Source organism: Salvia splendens, chromosome 16, assembly GCF_004379255.2.
Source record: "Salvia splendens isolate huo1 chromosome 16, SspV2, whole genome shotgun sequence".
NCBI classification, from domain to species: Eukaryota; Viridiplantae; Streptophyta; class Magnoliopsida; order Lamiales; family Lamiaceae; genus Salvia; species Salvia splendens.
Window position 1 is genome coordinate 2,971,615 of NC_056047.1, and position 23,092 is coordinate 2,994,706.

At 39.0% G+C, this 23,092-nt stretch overlaps 2 protein-coding genes and 1 pseudogene across 2 annotated transcripts; 1 reads left to right on the top strand and 2 right to left on the bottom strand.

Moving 5' to 3' along the window:
* The first annotated feature begins 591 nt into the window (after window positions 1–591).
* On the top strand, window positions 592–9,498 carry LOC121771197 (protein NAP1-like). Its single transcript, XM_042167978.1, has 24 exons — window positions 592–824; window positions 1,180–1,629; window positions 1,734–1,808; window positions 1,957–2,037; window positions 2,272–2,352; window positions 2,452–2,534; window positions 2,796–2,880; window positions 3,044–3,169; window positions 3,320–3,427; window positions 3,585–3,629; window positions 4,151–4,293; window positions 4,833–4,965; window positions 5,135–5,245; window positions 5,402–5,480; window positions 5,785–5,978; window positions 6,105–6,250; window positions 6,437–6,518; window positions 6,633–6,743; window positions 6,870–6,995; window positions 7,084–7,223; window positions 7,305–7,401; window positions 7,482–8,473; window positions 8,539–8,751; window positions 8,830–9,498. The coding sequence occupies exons 2-24, from the start codon at window positions 1,225–1,227 to the stop codon at window positions 9,317–9,319; spliced, it is 4,146 nt and encodes a 1,381-aa protein (XP_042023912.1). The 5' UTR covers window positions 592–824; window positions 1,180–1,224; the 3' UTR covers window positions 9,320–9,498.
* A 481-nt stretch (window positions 9,499–9,979) lies between these two features.
* Window positions 9,980–11,517, bottom strand: LOC121771198 (annotated as a pseudogene).
* Window positions 11,518–11,918: 401 nt separating this feature from the next.
* On the bottom strand, window positions 11,919–20,585 carry LOC121772397 (ankyrin repeat-containing protein At5g02620-like). The gene is made up of 6 exons (XM_042169485.1): window positions 20,424–20,585; window positions 20,208–20,301; window positions 13,912–14,382; window positions 13,668–13,817; window positions 12,902–13,365; window positions 11,919–12,749 (listed from the first exon to the last, which is right to left on the bottom strand). Exons 2-6 carry the CDS (start codon window positions 20,290–20,292, stop codon window positions 12,144–12,146), a joined length of 1,776 nt encoding a protein of 591 aa, XP_042025419.1. The 5' UTR covers window positions 20,293–20,301; window positions 20,424–20,585; the 3' UTR covers window positions 11,919–12,143.
* Between the last annotated feature and the right edge of the window lie 2,507 nt (window positions 20,586–23,092).

The following is a 23,092-nucleotide window of genomic DNA, read 5'->3' on the forward strand; positions in this document are numbered from 1 at the left end:
AAAACATGACTGAGATGTGAACCGTGAACCGATAATTTCACCGGTTCGCTCATCGGTTCGGTTTTTAAAACATGGCTGAGATGTGATAAATGAAACTTTTTGACAATTTTTTGATTTATTATTTAAAATATGATAAAAAGTAAGATAAATCATAATTGATCTATTTTTAATGATTTTATAGAGTACTTCCATTTATAAATAGAGTTACTACTATTTTCATAACTAAATTTTAGTATTGTTAAGTATTTTGCACACCTTTTTTATTCTTTTAGCTACTCAAAATACTAGTATAAAATTCAATTGTAAAAAAAATAGGCAAAAATATAATATAAATTCATAGTATAACCTACGTCGTCTGAATTTATTTATCATTAAAAAATATTAGTAATAATAAGAAAATACTAGGAGTAATAAAGAGAGAGAAGCACCAAAATTTAAATACCCAGTAGTACTACTAAGAAAATAAAATTAGTCTGAATTTATTCATCATAAAAAAAATATTAGTAATAATAAGAAAATAATAAGGATAGAGAAAGAGAAAGAAGCACCAAAATAAATACAGTCATTACTAAGAAAATAAAATTACAACAGAGAGCATCCTGTTTCTCGCTCATTGGCAACTTGTCTCTATTTCTCTCTCATCGTATTGGAGCGTCTGTAAATTCAATACTCTACTATATAGTTGGAGTAATTTCTGCTACTACCGCCATTTATAGCGTAGAGAGTAATGGTCGAAGTTGCAGTAGCTAGATCTGAACTCGACGGACTCGCGCTCAATTTTTGTAGCGGAGCTCCTCTAACTTCCTCATTTCAACTTATTAATGGTATTGTTATCGTCTCTCTCTGTACACCTAAATTACTATACGATACGCGCAGAGACAGAGAGATTTAGTAGTAACTTATTGTTTGTGTAGAATTACCAAATGCGTTTGTTTGTGGTTGACGGCGAGGACCGGTCAATTGCTTCCCGTGATCGGGAATTAGGTGTTCGTTTATACTTTTTTATTGTTTGTTTCATGCGCCATTTAACAATGAGAATTGGCGGATGTTTAATTGTTCCAAATTTCTAATTGAGCATTGGAAATTAGGAATTCGAGATATTTTTATGCTGAAGCTAGTTCTTATGCAATGTGAGGTTTAATGAGAGTTTATTTTGTTCTTCTTTGAGAAATTTGGCAGGAAGCAGAGTTGTTTCTTGCTGAGAATTCTGATTGAGTGATAGAGATGGCAAAGTCGAGGCTGAATTTCCCAGCTCAGGATGTTTTATCAGCTGGACAAGGTTCAGTGAGGTCGAGAGAATGGGAGGGTCCAACTAGGTGGACTGAGTACTTGGGTCCTGACGCGGCAGCCAGGAGTAATGGCGGAGCTGAGGGAGCGACTAGTCAAAGCGCGAGCAGTTCTTCGCAGAAGGGTTTGAACATGCAATGGGTTTATCAGCTCACTCATGTAGCTGAAGGGCTAATGGCGAAAATGTATAGACTTAATCAGATTTTGGATTATCCTGATTTGGTCAATCATGCCTACTCTGAAGCGTTTTGGAAAGCCGGTCTGTTCCCTAACCAACCGAAGATTTGTATTTTGCTAGAGAAGAAGTTTCCTGAACATCACAGCAAGCTGCAGCTGGAACGGGTAGCACTTTAAGATCCTTTTAGTTTGTCTGGAAAACATTTTATGCAATTTTCTGCCATTTGAATCGGCTTTAAAGTGTCAGTGTTACATGGAATTCTGCGTAGGTTGATAAGCTTGCTTTGGATGCTATGAATGATAGTGCTGAGGTTCATTTACAGAGTATGGAGCCATGGATTCAGGTAAGAGATTGCTATTGTTGCCTTTTATTTCTTAGTCACTTGAATGTTATTACAAGAGACTTCAGAAGTATTTTTATCGTGTTAGCTTGTCTAATATCAACTTACTGCACATTACTTAATTCATGGTTATTTCCATTTTCTGGATCAGCTACTTCTTGACCTGATGGCATTCCGAGAACAATCTTTGCGGCTTATTCTGGACCTAAGCAGTACTGTGATTACGTTGTTGGTATGGAATGGAAACAGTATTAGTTTTCTTGTTTAAAAGCTGGAGATGTATGAATGTTATATTACTCATGTGATGGTTATGTATATTTTATTGATTACTAGACAATATATTTATAGAAAATATCTTTTCTCTACAAAATGATAAACTCATGATGATAATCTCCAAAAATTATTATTATTGACACTGTATTATTACCAATAAATATTTTTAACTGTTTGCCCACTTTCCTTGCAGCCAAACCAAAACTCTCTCATACTACATGCTTTTATGGATCTCTTTTGCTCGTTTGTTCGTGTTAATCTATTTTCTGAGAAGGCAAGTCTGTGGAAGGCATAATGATCAGTTTCCTTTCATATTTTCAGCTGAAAATTAAGTTGATTTTATCTCTTACATGAAAAAATATTTTCACTACAGATACCAAGGAAAATGATGCTGCAAACATACAATCTTTTGTACTCCATGGCACGGAATGATCGTGATTGTGACTTTTACCATAGGTGAGATAACTTCTGATCTAATATACGATTTTTTGGGGTGGCCTTCGTGACATGCTTTAGGTGTTTTCCCACCTCTAGATGTTTGATAACATATTCTTTATGAATATATATGCTATTGTAGATGATGTATGATTAATCGTACTACATAAACGTACATGTTCTTATAAAAGGTCTTACAAACTGCTAATCTGTTTTCTTTCTTGAATGCCAGGTTTTTCATATTACATCTCTGCTAATCTTATTTTCCTTTTCCACTTCCAGATTAATTCAATTTGTTGATTCTTATGATCCACCATTTAAGGGGTTACATGAAGATCTTAATTTTGTCAGTCCTAGGATTGGAGAGGTTATATTCTCTTTCTCAGCCTACATTTCTTCCTTTGAAGATTAAATTTCATCCTTAGAGCCTTTCTTAGCTCTTCAAGGAGTGTTCATTAATTATCTTCATTGCACTCTCAGTAATAAAGAGTTTGATTGTGCTGTTTTTGATTCTGTAATTCTTATATCAGGTTTTAGAGGCTGTGGGCCCAATTATCTTTTTATCTACAGATACACGGAAGCTGCGGAATGAGGGTTTTCTAAGCCCATTTCATCCTAGATACCCTGACATACTTACGAATTCTGCACATCCTATGGTAACAAGCCATCTTTTTTTAATGCTGATTCATTATTGCAAGGTCCAAAAGGTTGCAGAATGACTTAACATGGAATCAACGAATCATTTCTACAAAGAAAGCTTTTTAATAAACACAACTGATTTTTTATGTCTTTTGCAATAAACGCAGAGAGCTCAGGACCTTGCACATGTTACTTCATATCGTGAGTGGGTGCTCTTTGGATATTTGGTTTGTCCAGATGAGCTTCTTAGAGTAACCAGCATAGACATTGCTTTGGTACGCTATGTTTCTATCCTCTTTAATTTTTTTTAAGGTACTATTATGTTCTCTGATATTTTGGTTGCGTGGTACAATTCCCATACTTTTGATTTACTGTATACAGTCCTCTATTTGTAGCTAAAGTCCTTCATGTTGTTTCTCATTCTCATATCAGGTTGTGCTGAAGGAAAACTTAGTTCTTACACTATTCAGGGATGAAGTAAGTCTTATCTCTCCTACATTTAGACATATTTATGTCTTTGTATTTTGTTGCATTCTGCAATTTGCTAGTAATATAATGACGTTGTAAACTATGGGAGCCTAGTCCTTCAAACCTATTTCCATTAGCCATTCCTAATGAAACTAAATGTTCTATAATTTCTATATTCGTTGCTTCGAACCTGCTTATCCCCGACGCTTAAAGGTTTGCATTACGGTGGCTAGTTCTATTCTGTGTTGGTAAGGAGGCTTTTTTGGTCAAAGTAATTATCAAGTTGGGTTTGAGCTGCTAATTTTAATTAAACTTTAAGCAATGCAAATTTTTGTTGTTTTGCTGGTAATGTGGTGAAGAGGATTTTACAACTGGGTTTCTCTGTACCTCCCATGGGCCATGACCAGCTATATAAAAAATTACCAATCTTGTCATCTATTTTAAATCCCAAACTAGGCAATCATGATTGCTTTCTTTCTTTAGGATTAGTAAGAACAGCTTCTCTAAATCTTCTGTTTTGTTTGTGACAGTATATATTATTGCATGAGGACTATCAATTATATGTTTTACCACGAATATTGGAATCGAAAAAGATGGCAAAGTTTGGACGGACAAAGCAAAAAGAAGCAGATCTAGAATATAGTGTTGCAAAGCAGGTAGAGAAAATGATCAGGTATTACATGCAGACAGGGGCGAATCTACTTAATGTATATAAGGGGCAATTGCCCCACCTCAATTTATTTTATGTATACTAATTTCTTATTTAATTTCTATTTTTTTTAATTTCCTTTATAAATGCCCCACCTCAAATTTTAAAAAAAAATTAATATATTTTTTTTTGCCCCCGTTGAACTAAATTCCTAGCTCCGCCCATGCATGCAGACTTTCTTATTTAACTCGTTGAATCTGCCTATTCGGGGAGAAGCATAATCTGATTCTTTGCATATAAAGAGTTGAAAAAATGCCAACATTGCATCTCTAGTATCCAACCTATATCCCATATCGCTGGAAAATCTGCATATAACACATAGAAAGACGCACTGGCAAGTACTTGTGTTTAGAAACATCTACAAGTAGCTTCATTACATTCTCAGCACGAACAATTTTCTTGTTTGGACATAGGTTCAGCTCAATTTTATTGTTTGGAACTTTTATGAATTATGACTTATAGCTCTTCAAATTACCTTTTGATGTGGTTTTTGACTGTGCCAGTGAGGTACATGAGCAAGCACTTTACTCCTGTGATTCCATACACCATGAAAGGAGAATAATGTTGAAGCAGGAAATAGGAAGGATGGTCCTGTTTTTTACCGACCAACCCAGTTTATTGGCTCCTAATATCCAGGTGTGCATGTTTATGGCATTATGAATTTTCTTTTTACCCATTCCTACCATTTGCTTGTTTGAGGAAGTAAGGATCAGGGAAAGAAAGGAGCAACTAATTCACTTACATTATGCTAGATGGCAGTGGATCAATGGTATATATTAAGTTCTATCTGCTGCTGGTTGTGCAGATGGTTTTTTCTGCCTTAGCTTTTGCACAGAGTGAGGTTCTATGGTACTTTCAGCACGTTGGAGTAGCATCTTCTAAATCCAAAACAGCTCGAGTTGTGTCAGTAGAAAATGTAAGAGAAGTTTCTTTGAATTGTATTTTTGTTATGGGATAGTTCTTTATTTGATCGTTCTTTGTATTAAAAATATAAATATATTATCTTTCTCCTTTTTTAGCAATTGGTCTGCACCTAAATGCTTCAACTTTGTCACCTGCTTTACAATTGCAGGATCCAAATGACCCAACCATTGGTTTCTTATTGGACGGGATGGACCGGCTTTGCTGTCTGGTCCGCAAATATATTGCAGGTTAGGTTCCTTGCCAAGGAAGTCTTCAGACCTTGAACCCTATGTTGGATTTGCATGAGACTGTAAATATTTTGTCCGTGTCTGCTGTGACCTACCCCATTGAATTTTTACAGCAGAATGGGACTGATAATACCTTCAACTTACATTAGATTGTAGCTTTCCAGAGCCCTCTTGAGACTTAAAACATGTATTGCAGCAATAGTTTTGTCAATGCTAACACTGTTTGCTGGAAAACAAAGTGGCATAATCTGAATATCTTTTTTATTTGAGTTATTACTGAACTCTGGAACTTTATTTCTCTCAGCCATTAGAGGCTATGCCTTATCATACCTATCATCCTGTGCTGGTAGAATCCGTTTCCTGCTTGGCACTCCTGGAATGGTTGCACTTGACCTGGATGCTACCTTGAAGGGACTTTTCCAGAGGATTGTTCTGCATCTAGAGAACATACCAAAACCCCAGGGAGAAAATATTTCCGCAATCTCATGTGATTTATCAGTAAGTTGTTTAGTCCTGTGTTGCACAGTGTATCAACCTACATTTTTCTCGAGTTCAGTTCTAGAATACTGTTACTTCACCACTTCTCTTACATCATCTAATTACTGGTTGTTTTCTGACATTCAGGACTTGCGCAAAGATTGGTTAACCATGTTAATGATTGTCACTTCTGCGCGTTCATCAATCAACATTAGACATTTAGAGAAAGCTACTGTATCCACCGGCAAAGAGGGGTTACTGTCAGAAGGCAATGCCGCATACAATTGGTCCAGGTTCTCAATTTAGCCAAACTTCTCCTGAAAGAATATTGTACATGCAATTTGATCACTCTATAATTTAAACAAATTTGTCGTAGTTGTGCTGGCAACTTCTTAGGTTTGATTCTCTAGTTTCTTCATACATAGTACAGTATTCCAAGGTTGTGCATGTAAAAATTGACACATTTTGCACGTATGCAGATGTGTGGATGAGCTAGAAGCTCAATTATCAAAATTCGGGGGTCTGAAAAAACTTTACTTCAACCATCAGCATCTTACAACTGTAAGTTGCACAGTGTACAGATTTTATAGTACAAGAGACTAAGCTAGACTATGTCACATAACCGATGGAATATATATGTAGTATAATACTAACATGACTCAACTGGTACTGTAGGTTTTCCGCAACACCATGTTTGGGCCTGAGGGCCGTCCCCAGCATTGCTGTGCTTGGCTTGGTGTTGCTAGCAGTTTTCCAGAATGTGCCTCTCCAATTGTTCCAGAGGAGGTATCTTCAAAACTCAATGCCTCACATTAGTTAAAGTTGAAGTCATCAAGTGTTGTTATTTTCTTACAGTGTTCTTAGTGCAAGAAAACCCATCAGAATCCATAACTTCAACTCTTTTATATATAGGTGACTAAAATAGGCCGCGATGCAGTCCTATATGTTGAGTCCCTAATTGAATCTATAATGGGAGGATTGGAAGGTTTGATAAATATACTTGACTCAGATGGAGGATTTGGTTCCCTGGAGATGCAGGTTGCTACTTCTTCTCTGTTTGCTTTTGAGCTACGAACCATAGTTTTAGCATATTGTTCTTCGTGTATTAATTCGGCGTAAGTTTCAGCTTCTCCCAGACCAAGCAGCGAATGTCATGAACTTGACATCCAGATTATCCATTCCTTCAGCAAAGTCTCCAAAAGCTTCGCATGGTTTTCATTTGCCAGGCTATGAGAGCTATCCCGAAAATAACAGCTCTATCAAAATGTGAGTTTCTTCTTGTTTTTCTCCTCTTTTCTTTTTTTACCATCTAGGTGCCGAATTTTCAATTTTCTGTTTTAATGACAGGTTAGAAGCTGCAATGCAGAGGTTGACAAATCTCTGTTCTGTCCTGAATGACATGGAGCCTATATGTGTATTAAACCATGTTTTTGTTCTCAGAGAGGTAACCGTCCCGTTTCGGTTGTATAAGTTGCTCAATGGATACTCCTCTCAATCCTCAATTCATTTTCATTTGTGATGCAGTATATGAGAGAATGCATCCTAGGGAATTTCAAAAGGAGATTGCTCACTGTCCTGAAAACTGATTCTGATCTTCAGAGACCTTCTGTCTTGGAGTCACTTATTCGTAGACATACTTCCATAGTTCATCTCGCAGAGCAACACGTAAGCATGGACCTCACCAATGGCATTCGTGAAATCCTCCTGGCAGAGACCTACTCAGGTCCTGTTTCTTCTCTACAGTTGTTTGAAAAACCCGCTGAACAGCAGACAGGCTCAGCTACCGAAGCTGTATGCAATTGGTACATCGAAAACATTGTTAAGGATGTGGCTGGTGCCGGAATCCTCTTTGCACCTCTTCATCGATGCTTCAAGAGTACAAGGCCAGTTGGTGGATACTTTGCCGAGTCAGTAACCGACCTCATGGAACTGAAAGCATTTGTTCGAACTTTTGGGAGCTACGGAGTTGACCGGTTAGATCGGATGCTAAAAGAGTACACAGCAGCTCTCCTGAACTGCATTGACACAACGTTGCGTGCAAATCGTGAGAATCTGGAGGCAGTTGCAGGGAGTATGCATTCTGGTGATAGGATGGAAACTGAAGCAAATATCAAGCAGATAGTCGATATGGATACGATGGTCAGGTTCTGTATTCAGGCGGGGCAAGCCATTGCTTTTGATTCCCTTTTAGCCGAAGCTTCAGGCATTGTGCTAAAAGAAGGCGCTCCTCTGATTCATTCACTGCTAACGGGCGTTGCAAAACACTTACCTGATGAGATACCGGAAACCAAGGAGATCAGGAGAATGAGAAGAGTGGCAAACTCTGTAAACGTGTTTGGTGATCACGACTTCGCATGGATTAGATTGATTCTGGAAGAGGTTGGGGGTGCCACTGATGGATCATGGAGCTTGCTACCTTATCTCTTTGCAACTTTTATGACATCTAACATCTGGTATACAACTGCTTTTAACGTCGAAACTGGAGGCTTCAGCAACAACGTTCATTGTTTAGCCAGGTATGCAATAATCAATCACATATGAATGATCTTGGAATCTTGGGACTAAAAAATCTTTTTATCAGGTGCATATGTGCAGTATTCGCGGGAAGTGAACTTGTAAGACTCGAACGAGAGTATCGACAGAAGCACTCTCTTTCTAATGGCCACATTAGTGAACCCTTGGACCCTGAGGCACCAAACTACTCTTCCATAGATGCAAGCATAAAATCCACAATGCTGCTTTTCATCAAGTTCTCTGCAGGAATAATTCTGAATTCTTGGAGTGAAAGCAATAGGTAATTTGAAAATGTCATAATTTGAGAGGAGAGAGAGAGCTCTGCATATGCTTATCTCGATTATACTGGTTTCTGCAGGTCTCACCTCGTGGCGAAGCTGATCTTTCTCGACCAAATCTGCGAAATCTCGCCACACATTCCGCGGAGCACGTTGGAGTCAAACGTGCCTTACACCATTCTCCGCTCCATCTACAGCCAATACTACTCGAATTCTGCCACTCCCTTTGCACCAATAAGTGGTTCGCCAAGGCATTCTCCGGCCATGTCCCTGGCCCACGCCTCCCCTTCGCTGAGGCAACCACGTGGTGAATCAACTCCACAATCCAACACACGCGACTCGGGCTATCCCAAACCGTCGTCCACCCATGGCCAAGATCAGTACGAGATGGACAATTTCAGCATGAGAAGCATTGACAGCAGAAATCGAAATGTCAGGCGATCCGGGCCCTTGGACTACAACCTAAGCCGCAAGTCAAAATTCGCCGAAGGGTCCACGTCAACTAGCACTGGTCCTAGTCCCTTGCCAAGATTCGTTGTGTCAAGATCTGGTCCTTTATCATATAAATGAAGATTGATGATTCGTAAAGCAATTTTGTATATTTGGTTCAACTCAGATCATCATTATTATTCCTATTTCAAGGATGTAATAACATTGTTTATCTTATTCGGCCTATGTAAAAATCACAGTAGTAGTGTTCAGACTTCAGAGAGATAACTAATACTAGTAGTCTGTTTTTTTACTACAAATAACGCAGTGAAAAAGTAAGGATTTTAACTTCTTTTGAATTTAATTCTTCATAGTAGTAGTATTGGAATAGGCGTAGTAACAATTATGATTGCACATGCATTTTAGAATTTTCAAAACAATTAACTCATAATGTGGTAATACCATAATTCTACTACTGCTGCTGCTACTACTTCCGCCGCCACCACCACCACACCACTAGAGCGGCAGTCGGAGCTCACACTCGGGGCGGCTCCGCCTCTGCCTCTGCCTCTGTCTCCACAGTCGTGGCTACGTCTTAATTTAGCAAATGTTGTAGCCTGTCAAGATTGATGAAAAGGCTCTATAAACGCAACGCCCCGCACCCGCACAACTCACTCTTAGAGCTCGTGGCTGCTTAATTTGGTACTCCTATAGTTAAGATGGAATTTCCGTTTTTGTTTTATTTTCTGGGATAAAAATCAATTTGATTATTTCACTATCTATCTTCTTTTGGTTTCAAAGTTGAGAAAGAGAACTATATTATTCTACTACAACATAAGATGACATCTGGTTATAGTTTACATCCCACCATAACAGTGAAAACACTTTACATTACTATCGAATTTGTGCCGTCAGCGAAGGTGATGCCTAAAACATAAAAATGAAGCAGGATTAAATGATACCAACAAGTTGAATGATCGATAGAGAATACCAAAACTCAGGAGTACCTTAGTGTTTCCTTTGTCCCACGTCGAACTTTGCAACGTATGGTCGGCAGCCCTAGCCGCTGGTGAGCTTCATACCGATGGCAGCCGGAAAAACCTCCAGAGATACAAATAATCACAGGTGAATAGCTAAGGCCATAACAAAATATCTTGAGCGAATGCAATACATACCATAATATTCACCATCTACCTGAAGCACATCTATCTGCACATGAGGTAGAAAGATTATAATCTAATGAGATGCCTATACCCCCAAAATCCACAAGCCCTACTTGAACAAAAACTCGTCTTCCTCATCGTGGAATGTGGATACGAAACTACTACTACTAAGATGCCTATATATGAGTATTATCTCTAAGGCTACACTACCATCGAGCAAGATCTTTTAGCATAGCCTCAACGTGGCATGCTAAGGCGTAAAAAGGGGGAGATATCGAGCTTACAGGTACTTGAAGCCCGATTTCACTAATGCTATCCATGAGTTCCTTCACCTTTCGAGGGTCGTTGGATCTCGTACGCATGAGGGGTCTCCGGATTTTATCCAGAGGAAGTTCAAGAATCACTGGCCCTCCCTGTTGAGGCACACTAGGAGGTGATCCTAGAATCCACAAATCACCGACAAATTAGATTCACAACACTTAATTTATTACACAACAAATCAATAATCCCATTTTTCTACCATATGATAAACCAACTAACTAGCATTGCATTGACCTCAATTTCCAGTGCAATGTGAAATACAACTATACCTAGAGACTGCAAAAATATGAAATTGTTTCCCTTGCTGAAGTCATAATAAAGGAACAAAGAATAGTTTTTTTTGCAAAACTAATGTAACAATATGAAACAAAATTCAGCAGCTCATGAGTCACTAGAGAACATCAATGCAAGCACTTCACCCCAAAATTGAAAAAGTATGTAATTCTGGCTAAATCAAATTAAGGGAATCCCTAGATTTAGATGACTACAATCTTGCAATTAGGATATTAAAAAAATTTATGGGTCTAGACAGACAAGTTGCCCAGAATCTAAAATGTGAAAATCGAGAAATCCTTTATCTAAGAGTCAAGAGATGAGAAAATCGATTGGGGATGATAATGTGAGATGAGAGTTACCATTAGAGGAAGTAGAGGCTGAAACGAAAGTGCTCTGAAATTGTTTGGAAGATTGAGTAGAAAATTTGCCATTGTTTCTCTGCTTGATCTTTACATACACAAGTTGTAATATTTTTGATTCTATGTATGTATATGAGTGAGTGGATACGATTAGCTACAACTTTGAAAAGGAATCTTTAATTTAGATATGAGAGAGAGAAAACGATTTAAGTATTTAACGCTTGGCTAATTACTGTGTTTCCATCCCATTCCTAAACCTCAAAATCAATGGATTAAGTTATTTTATTTTAATCTTTTTAATATTATTTTAAAAAATCAAAGGAACAGATTTCGACATTAAAAAGCAAAATAATTAAAAAAACAATTATAACCCCCCGACAAAAGAAAAATCTAACCGCCACAATTCATTGATCGGTTGAGGATCTATTTCTTTTCTTTTTCGTTTTATTTTATTCTAGGTCGTTTTTGTTTTCACATAAAGAGTGAAGACCATTTTAGTAGGAGAGAGATTTAAGAAAAAAGTACTAGTTGAAGTATAATTAGCTTAGTAGAAAATGAAGCTTACCTTAAAGAGAAAAATGTTATCAAAAATAAAAATATCTAGTAATAAATATAGTAGTGTAATCTAATTAAGTGCAGGGAGCTAGTAGTATTATTTAATTATCTAATGCATACAATTACAAACACACATGTATACATCTTCAACATCTGGAATGCCGAGTTTATGTTATACACACACTTACATTATGCTGAGCTTCATAAACCATAATCTATCACGTGCCCTAATGTAACGACCGGCCGTACGGTCAAAACAACCACGTGCGCCGCCAACGCACCAAGATATACCTACGAGTGCAGCCGTCCGTCCGAGCGAAACAACCACGTGCAGCTATACGTGCACCTGAAGATAGTCCTCAACAAAGGATACTTCAACACCACAAACATCGCCGGCACGATCCCGAAAAACAGCAGCAGCAGCGCCACCGCCACCCACCCGTGCTCGAAAAACAGCAGGCACGAGCAGAACGCCACCATCATCGCCACGATCGAGAAGAAGAGCGTCGCCACCCCTACCACCATCCAGAACGGCAGCTTCACCAGGAAGTCCTTGTCCGAGTATCGCGACGTCAGGATGGACAAAAACATGAGCATCGACGTCAGCGACGACAGCGTCGCCACCGCCTCCGAGACAGGGAACACCACGAACATTTTCCTGTTCTCCAGGGTCGGGGCGCCCCTGCCGTCGTACCCGCCGGGGACCGTGAAGGCTGCCGTGAACACCACCGTCGCGATCAGCATCGTCACCAGCATGCACGATTTCGCAGTCTGCTTCATGTATTTCTCCGCTTCTTCCCGGAGCTTTTTGTGCTCAGACATGAATAGCTCGTGGGGCGTTTGGTTCGCCGAGTTCTTCTTGTGTCGGAATGCGGGCTGGACGAGCTTCTCCACGACCTGACAAGTATGAACCACCGAAATATCATGAACTGATATTAATGTATTTACGAACTGATATGATTTTCAATTTTCATTTAAAAAAAATCGTAATTACTAGAACTACCCCCTATATATATGTATATAAATTAATGTAACGAAAAATCTCGTACCTTGAACCACAGCACTTCCCGCTGCATCTGCCAAGGTGCACCGGGAATGCTGTCGAGCTGATTTTGAGGTGCTAATTTTCCAGCCAAGTGCAATATGTTGTTACCTTCGGCATCTATGTATGAGGCTAGCAAATCTTTGGTACCACCCAACTCAAACATCAAGCTGAACACTTTGTTATAGCGACGCCGAACCGCAACATGAAATATGCTATGCGAATCTTCATTTACTTTGTATAGTAAATTATGGTCCTTCTTGAATAGCTCCACCAAGAATTCATCATTTCCTGCTTCCGCCGCTATAAAAAATAATTGCGCAGAATCTGCAGCATCTACACCTACACCTGCTTCAACATCTTCTTTACATGATTCCACAGCATCCCACAAAACATCCATTAATGTGTAGGCAATATCCCACTTTTCTACATTCACGTCGTTGGTCTTTGACATATTCATATACTTCAGTACTGAAAACATTAGGTAAGCAACATCTTGTTAGAAAACTGAAGAAAAAAAGACAAAAATACTCTCTCTGCCTCAATTAATTTTGCTCATATTTCTCTTTGGTCCATTCAGGAAAAGTTGTTTTTCACCCAGAATTACACACAAAAGTTAGCATTTTTGGAAGCAGATTTTTTAGTTCGTGCACAAGATCAAAATTATATTTAGTTAAAATTTGTGTATTCCACACAATAATGCATTTATACTACTAGTACATAAATATTATCTACGTCAACTATGCAAGGATATTAATAAATTAAACACTGACCATTTCTTGTAATGTTGTCCCAAAATCCTTGGCCATTGTCACTAGAAAATGCCACGGGTTTTCGCGCAAGCACTTCCAACGGTGTCAAGCCATTTGCATCCTTAGCCAAAGCTAACGTTTTATCACCGACCACAATTTTTATAGCCAAATCTAATTAATAAACACAAATAATATTATATAATTATTTAAAAAATAAAAAAAACTAAGAATTACCCACGATCACTACTCGTTTAGTGAACGTTACCATATAGCCCCGAGTCGATTGCTGACGTTAGCAAGTCAGCCTTTTCTAGTTGGGTCCAAGATACAATATCAGAGGGAATGAGGAGAAGTTCAGCCATTTCACCAAATCCTTGCAATGCAGCCATGTAGAGGGGCCAAACTCCTTCATCACCCTTAACTTTTGCCAAATTTGGATCTTTTTCCAACATTAATTGAGCAATTTCAATGTGGCCACCAGCTGCAGCAAAGCATAGTGCAGTGCACCCTTTCGCATTCTGAATTGCCAAGTCTTCTCTTTCCATAACCTCTAACAATTTTGAGACGAAATCTTGACGGCCTTCTATAGCAGCTATGTGCAGTGCGATTTCACCTCCTTCTGTTATGGGATGTTTGATCAAGTTTTCGTCTCCGAAGTGATCTTCGGCGGCAGCGTAGTCACCCTTGCGTGCGGCTTCGTGCAACAAAACTTCCGGGCTCAGTGGTTTTCTTCTGCCTGCTCAAATATTTGAGAAGGATTTGTTAAATTACATGAGATTTTAGGTGCTTGTTGAGTATGAAAAAATAAATATATATTTTAATGAGGAAATAGAATCGACTAATTAACAATTAAAAAAAAGGGAGCATCCTTTCCATATTTAGAATAAATAAATATTTTACATGAGATTATTCTAAATATGGAAAGGAAGCATCTTGGTTGAAACTAATTAACAATTAAAAAAGAGGTGATGCTAAATGGCCATAATGTGGCCGGCCATAAAGAGTTAATTTAGGTCATTTACATGTATAAAAAAATTAGAATTACCAATATAAACTTATATGTGTGTAAATGGACTTGTGGGTTGATACTTATCTTTGAATTCCATTACGTAAAACACATTAATATCACGAATTACTGTATACGTTGAGCAACAATCAAGAAATGACAGTAGTAATAAGTTGAGCAAAAACTACGAAAGAACAACACTAACATGTTGAGCAATATATAATAAAGATTATATAAAAGTAAAATAAAGTAGTATTAAACTAAAAATTTGAAAAAAAAATCAATTTTTTTTGTTATTTAATTAATTTATGGCTAGCCATAATGTGGCCGTGTTAAGAGTGCACCACTCTTAACGAAGAATCTCCGTCCAACGATCGAACAACACACAAATCCGGCGCCCCTAACGTTGGGGTCGGCGGTAAATCAAACGAGCGGCTGGCGCGGAGAAACTCTCTCCGTCGGCAGCAAGAAGGTTCAATTTCGTATTGCTCAAGTTTTGTGGCAAAATAATTCTTCATTCAATTCCTCGATGGATTTTCCCATACAATGATATAATCTCTCCTATTTATAATACTAGATACTAATACCCTAACTTAATGACCAAGAAAATAATATAAGAAAAGAAGATATGCAAATCCCTACTATATCTAAACTAAATAATAATAGGCTCGTAACAACTCCCCCACGGTTAAAATCCACCTTGTCCTCAAGGTGGGAACCACGACACAATGACGATCTTCGCGAAAATATGCTTTGGTGAGGCGTCTTCTCCTGGATCAAACACATATCGAACAACTAAACGTTTCCCTTCATCACCTCCATCAAAAATCAACAAAGGAGACCCCATGTAGTCCGCAAAATTCCATCCCAAAACGAAAAGCTCGTCCATGCTTCCAAGAATGCTCAAACATAGCGTGTCATTGCGCGGAGGGATCAACCTAGCATCGGTGTCGAGTGATGTTGATCGAGGATTCAGCCGTGTAGGATCCCTAACATGCAAATTCCCACAGATAAAGACAATCTCCTTCAAACGTATTGGAAAGGACGGTGCAACTTTGTTTCCAACTAATGCACATCGATAAGCACCACAATTTTTGCTTAAACAATTCTCAACAACATCGTTAGATGTCATTCGAGCAGCATCGAGAGATGCGACGACCTTCTTCACTTTCTCAATGGAATCAACCTCCTCGTCGTCATCTAACAATGTTTCTTCCTCTCCACTGATATAGGGGCAGCATGGCGGAGAGATCACAGCGGGTGGGGGCAGTTCATCTAACAATCCGCTCTCCTCTCCGCTATCGTCGTCGGGGATGCAAGATGGAACTGTTGGGGGATGATTCGAAGATGGGACAGCAGCTACAGCGGGTAGTGGCGCTGCCGAATGGCCATGGCTTGTCATGCTCAAGCAAGATGGTGAGCGTTGTGGTGGTGGCGGCGGGACAACAATGACAGTTAGTTGTGAGTTGCTAGATGGGTCATGGTCGACATCAACGTCTTCATCATATCCCTCAGAGTCACCATCATAATCAGGGTAATATATAGAAGCGTTGTCTTCATAATCCCGATTACCCATCGACACCCGAGCACCCGGCAGGTCCCAACAGGATGGTTGGCGAGAAGGCCCGTGCTGCGGCTCCAGAAATTGACGACGCGGGAACCCCCTGTACGTGGGCGGCGGCCCGTAACGAGTTTGGTGGAGGTGGTGCGGCCGGCGTCTATCCGGTTGATATGGAGGCGGCGGTGGGTACCTATCCGGCTGGTGGTGTTGTGGCCGTCGGTACGTAGGCTGGGTGTAAAGCCGACGCTGCTTGTCCCAATCAGTGCCGCCACGATCAGGAAGACCGTTAGGTGGTTCTGGATCAGGCCGTTGTGGTGGTTGAAGCTTCCCCCGTCGTCGGTCCTTCGCGTCCAAAAGCGACTCCAATTTGTCGAATCTAGCCATGATCTTCTCAAACCCAAGGGACAAGGGGTCGCCCGACCACGCCACGTCGATGCAGTTGTGTGACATGATAATGGAAAAAATTGGATGTTGATGTCCTTCCACGTAGAAATTGACCTCTAATTAGGGTGAATGGATGCGGAGGGTGAGAACCGATGAAAGCACCAGTTGTTAAGAGTGCACCACTCTTAACGAAGAATCTCCGTCCAACGATCGAACAACACACAAATCCGGCGCCCCTAACGTTGGGGTCGGCGGTAAATCAAACGAGCGGCTGGCGCGGAGAAACTCTCTCCGTCGGCAGCAAGAAGGTTCAATTTCGTATCAACTCCCCCACGGTTAAAATTCACCTTGTCCTCAAGGTGGGAACCACGAAGCAAAAAGGAGAGTTGAAATCAGAAGCTTCGGCGTGGCAACTCCTCCTGGATCAAACACACATCGAACAGCTGAACGTCTCCCTTCTTCACCTCCATAAAAAATCAACAAAGGTAGACTAATGTGGTCGTCCAAATTCAACGCTAAAATGGAAAGTTCTGCCACACAGTCATGAATGCTCAAACACGGCGTGTTATTTCGCAAAGGAATCAACCTTGGATCGGCGTCGAGCGATGTTGATCGTTGATTCAGACTTGTAACATCACCAACATTCAAATCCTTATAGACACAAGCACTTTCGTGGAAAACAGTGTAATCACCAATAGAACCATCCTCCTCTTTATCTTCTAGCAATGTCTCCTCCTTTTCACCAATCTTCTCATCATATACCCCAACGAGCACTTGCAGTGACTTGTTGTCGTTCATGACAATCCCTTTGTTCGTGACGAACTCTCCAGGGGACTCGTTGTTTGGAACATCAAGAGGAGCGCCATCATTGTGAACATCGGTAATGTCATTGGGAACATCATCACCGAATCCTATCGTGGGAGTACTATTAGTTTTCTCTTCGGCAAAATTCTCATCTTGAATGTTCTCCTCAAACTCCTCCCCATCATCCGCATAACAGAGAATGCGTTGTTTACACACATGTCCCATCACCCATTTCTCGGGACAGTGCCAGCATAGACCCAACCTGGACCGTTCTGACTTCTCCGCCTGGGAGACCCGTATTAGCGGTAGGCGTGGCTGCTCCGGAGTTTGACTGGTCACACGTGCGGGCTGACTGTACAGGTCCCGCGTTGGCTTTTCGGTGAAGTAGCGGGGCTGGTGGGAGGCGGGCTGGACTCGCGCTCTTACCTCCTCCCGAGGGCGAGGTCGGTCCCAGCACGTCTCCGAGCGTCGGGCCCGGTCAACGGTCGGGTAGCCGTGGTCTTGCTGTTGCGCTGGTGGGTCCCAGCACGTTGGGCGGTGCCGCTGCGTTGCGGTTGTCGGGTAGCGATCAAACCCTAATTGGGTGTGATGATCTCCGCGATCAGATAGGCGGCCACCCCCCTCGACGTAGCCACCGCGGTGTCGGGGCCAAGCGTCTTGCGTGCGATCGCGGCACCCGATGGCCTGGTATCTCGGCCGTGGGCGATGATCAGGTGGATCCAAGTGGTGTGATACGTAGGGTAATTCTGGATCAGGCCACGACGGCGGGCGGAGTACTTTCACCCGGCTGCTCGGAGGGTCCCAACTGGTTACACGGCGAGGTTGGGCCTGCTGGTAGGGACGGAATGGCTGTGTGGCCTGAGGGAAGTCGTATTGACGACGGCGATAGCCGGCGTAGTCGTATGACATGTTGACGGACTGAATCGTGGTTGCGGTAGAAATGGTGGTGATTTATTTGGGGATATGGATGAACGCAGACGGAGGATGCTGAGCTCTCAATGAAAGCACCAGTTGTTAAGAGTGCACCACTCTTAACGAAGAATCTCCGTCCAACGATCGAACAACACACAAATCTGGCGCCCCTAACGTTGGGGTCGGCGGTAAATCAAACGAGCGGCTGGCGCGGAGAAACTCTCTCCGTCGGCAGCAAGAAGGTTCAATTTCGTATTGCTCAAGTTTTGTGGCAAAATAATTCTTCATTCAATTCCTCGATGGATTTTCCCATACAATGATATAATCTCTCCTATTTATAATACTAGATACTAATACCCTAACTTAATGACCAAGAAAATAATATAAGAAAAGAAGATATGCAAATCCCTACTATATCTAAACTAAATAATAATAGGCTCGTAACAGGCCGCATAGCATTATTCATTAAAAAAAGGCAGACCTGAATGAGACGAATGGAGTAATAGACAAGGGGCATTGTCCGTCTCCACATAATGAAAGTGTTGTTAGAAATAATAATTTCACATGGTTATAAGAATGAAAAGCCAAATAACATGGCTTTTCATAAACACAACTTTCCAGTAAATGTCTTATCCTATGTGGTGAAGTCGTAAATCTTTGAAAACGAGTTATTATAATTTAGGATTTGGAATTGGGATATTATATGTATGAGCTTTTTCTTTATCATTGCAAATATGCCACTTAAGTTAAGGGGGTCCATGTGTAGGGTTTGTTCATTTGCAAAGGTGCATACTTTTTTATTTTATTTTATTTATTAAATATACAAATTTAATTTTTCCGATTCAAAGTTGTTCAGAATAAAGATATACGCTTGTCCCTGTTTAAATTAACATGTGGTTGTAATGAAATCGCTACCTTTCAACAAGATATTATTCACTATTTTATTTAATTCTCAACTTGTGGAAGTCTACTTTAACATGAAAATATAACCAGAAATGAACTTTTTTTAATTATGCTACGTGAGTTTGCATACAACAGAAAAAGAATTAGATTATCTTATAAATTCCAATAAAAATTAAAACTTTACCAAGTTGTACTTTGACTATATATATCAAGTGAATTATGAATGGAATCTTATTTATCAACTTTTTGAAACAATGAACTCAAATAATCATTTTAACTATAATATATCGCAAATACTAATTCATGGAGTATTATATAATTGTAAGAATAAACTACAAAGTTGAGTGATCAAATATAATTGGTTTTACGGTACCCATATATATAACCTTTTTTCTTAAAAAAAGATCAACATCATTCAATCATTTACGATAAAGTCTGCGTAAATCCGATTTGCAGAGTAAAAAATTAGTTAAATTATGCTTGAAATTTTCCATTCAGAACCAACCAGAACATGGAATTTAATTTTCAATAACGGCGAATCAACTTAGAAAGAATAAATATAGTTAGTTCAGTTTTACTACCTCGAATTTCCAACAACCAGAATAAAAATCAGTGTATGTTGTTGACTCCCAGTCTAAGTTACCATAATAATTCCACTAGAAAATGTCGACAACTATATGCAATGACAAATCCATGACATGAAAAAATATCGTCATGCGTAGATTCGTAATCAACTTGTCACTTTAAAAAATAATTATATATAAATAAATAAGTATATTTTTGTAGGTACAGTCGATATACACACACATAAATAACTACTACTACTAGTACATATTTTTACTGCTATCATATTTTAAATTTGTCATGAATTGGAAAGCAGATTTCGCGGTTAAAACTAGTTACCAGAGATCAAATTATGTGCTTTAAGAATATGCACATAGTAGATGAAAATTATGCGTGGAAATACCATAAATCATGTTAAACTACTTACCACGAGACGAGGAATAACCATTTTGATTCAGATTTATTCCGTCGTGTCTCGATCTTCTCCGGGTTTTGGAGACAAAATTACCCATGGATTCGATCTACAAAAGGTTGAAGGGGGAAATTAATTCTTATATAATAAAATAATTCACAATTAATGCATAAAACCTAAATTATTCTTTGAAAATTTCTCTATCAAGAAGAAAAGAGAGAAACTGCGTACTGCTTTCAAGAGAGAGAGGAATTCAAGAGGGTTTTGAATTGAAGTTTACTTGAGAAGAAGGTGGAAAACTTCTCACTAGTGAGTAGTGAGATGAGATGAAGTATTGTTGCAAAACCCTATTAATTATAAATAGTGGAAAAATTCATTTATCTTTTTTAATATTTTCGAGTGAGCTGAACTGAAATCTCCTCGTAGTTTCTCACTTTTGTCGAGATATTCATTTTTCATTTTTCCACAGGGTGTGGAAAAATCGTAAGTTAGCAAAAAGACGATTCCAATAGAAATATAGTGATAATAAATCAATAATTAATTTTGCGTTCATTGACCAATGCTATAATGCGTTCGTAGACTTTGTGAATTAGTTTAATTGCATCAACTTTTGTCGATTATTTGATCAAATTAAGGGTAATTTACAATTTTACATACACTTCTGATCAGTTCTAAGGTCTATGATTGATCTACTGCCAATTAATTAATATGTCCTCAGAAAATTAAAACAAAGGGATTCATTAAAGTATAATTTGTGTCCTAATTTTTAATTTTCCAATCAAACTTCCTTCTTTTTAAAAAAAACTCTATACTCAATATTTTGAAAAATGTCCCAAAGTCGAGAATACGACACCATATTCTCGATTTTGGTATAATTTTCAAATATTGCAAGAGATTGTAGCATTCAAAAAAATAAACAAAAATAAAAAAATATATATATTCATGAATTTTTAAAAACAATAACATCATCCCCTAAAATCTAGTATTTCAAAGAAGAAAAGGAAAGGTTTTCATGCAGAATCTTTTTTCTTTCTCTATCTACTAAACCCACTACTCGGGATTGCCAGCCTCTCTTTCCATTATATACCACCTTTCCTGTTTTTCCAAGGACAAAAGTAAGTCAAAAAATTACCTAAATTTGTTAATTAATACTCCCTCCGTCAGCCATTAAGCTTCTCATTGGCTTTTCTGCACTCGTTTTGTAAAAATGATAATAAATAGTTAAAGTGGAGAAATAGTAAAATAAGAGAGAGAATAACGTAGAGAAAAAAAACTTAGACTTCTAATGGCGGAATATATTTATTCTAATTTCTTGTTTATTTAATATGGTAGATAAATGACCGGAGATTAATGATTACAAATCTCCTTTTTCATATTTCGTGGAGACTATAGAAATGACTATATAGAATGATTCATTGACTCCTAGGTCTTTAACTAACAATACATTACTAGATGTCATTAGCATCTTGTTGTCACTTATCTATTAAATAAAACTATAGGTGGAATTCGGCTTGTAATTCAAATTCGATCATTGGTGAGATGCATATATCTTCATTTCGATATGATATTTCAATATTTTAAGTCTAGATTTAATCAGCTGTATAGACAAAATAGGGATACTATATCAACCACTGGTGGTGGACATTGCACAATATGATATTTCAATATTTAATTTGAGTAATTATATACTCCCTCTGTCCCACGTTACTTGAGGCGTTTCTTTTCGGCAGAGGATTTAAGAGCATCATTAACCCCGGCCCGGTTTCAGGCCCCAAGTCCCCTCCACGTCATCATTCCTCTACAATTGCGGCCCAGACCCCAACTGCTCTAACACTGCAGGCCACAACCCGAGTCGCAACTAATAAATGACACTATTCACAACTTCGACCTATTTTACGTGTAAAAATTGAAAACGTTGAACAATTATAACACGAGAAATTCATTCTTAATTCAAAAATAATAAATTATAAACTAAAAAACTAAAAATTATAATATAAAAAATGCAAAAAAATTTAAAAATTAGAAAACTGATGTCGTCCCTCTCCATCTTCCTCCCTCTTCTTCCTCTCCCCCTCCCTCTTCTTCCTCTTCCGAACTGTAAAAAATCAGAAATTGGTGAACAGTAGCGGCCCGAACCCCCTCCAACCGGAAGCTCCATCGCTCACCAGGCCGGACCCCGGGATCGTCCCCAGGCAGCAACTGCGGCCCCGGGACCGGCCTGGGCCGGAACTCCGTCGCCTCCAACGCGAGTCTCGGGTCGGGACTCGCGATTTGCGGCCCGGCCCCTTGCGTTAACGATGCCCTAAGAAAGTTGTGTTTAGTGAATTAAATAAAGTAGATGAGGGAATAAAGTAAGAGAAAGAAGAGAGAGTAAAGTAAAGGAAAGAATAAAGTATGTGTGATTAGATGTTTTGTTTTTAGTCAAAAAAGAGAAATGACTCAAGTAACTTGGGACAACCCAAAAAGGAATACGACTCAAGTAATTTGGGACGGAGAGAGTACTACTACTGTATTATTTAGGTCATCAGACTCGTCAGCAAAAAAAAAAGTTAATTTCTCTAAAGAGCGCCAAGTACAAGCGTGCATGGAGTATTTTCTACTTATCCAATCAATAAATATATATGTGGACCAAAGTAAAATTAACAATAATACCGACCAAATAAAATCAATTTCAACCAAGAGGCAAGTATTTTTTGATGGAAGGGGGGAGGAAATTGCATATATGTACGATTTGTCGATCAAGAAAATATCGATTTGAATTAGTGATTCTGTAATTATTTGAGTGGCCCCAGCGATTTTTATTGCGAAGGGGATGGTGCACTGGGTCTCATTAAGTCACAATGACTTAATTCAAAAATTAAGATTAGCTTTAAGTAGTTTGGTGTCGATTTAGCAATGAA

Excerpts from the sequence above, each read along its gene's own strand:
- LOC121771197 (XM_042167978.1), top strand. The coding sequence starts at position 1,225 with ATGGCAAAGTCGAGGCTGAATTTCCCAGCTCAGGATGTTTTATCAGCT. Across the intron at positions 2,881-3,043 it reads TCAGTCCTAGGATTGGAGAG|GTTTTAGAGGCTGTGGGCCC; the intron begins GTTATATTCTCT and ends TTCTTATATCAG. Across the intron at positions 4,294-4,832 it reads CAGGTAGAGAAAATGATCAG|TGAGGTACATGAGCAAGCAC; the intron begins GTATTACATGCA and ends TGACTGTGCCAG.
- LOC121772397 (XM_042169485.1), bottom strand. The coding sequence starts at position 20,292 with ATGGGTAATTTTGTCTCCAAAACCCGGAGAAGATCGAGACACGACGGA. Across the intron at positions 13,366-13,667 it reads GGACAACATTACAAGAAATG|TACTGAAGTATATGAATATG; the intron begins GTCAGTGTTTAA and ends TAATGTTTTCAG. Across the intron at positions 12,750-12,901 it reads GGGAAGTGCTGTGGTTCAAG|GTCGTGGAGAAGCTCGTCCA; the intron begins GTACGAGATTTT and ends CATACTTGTCAG.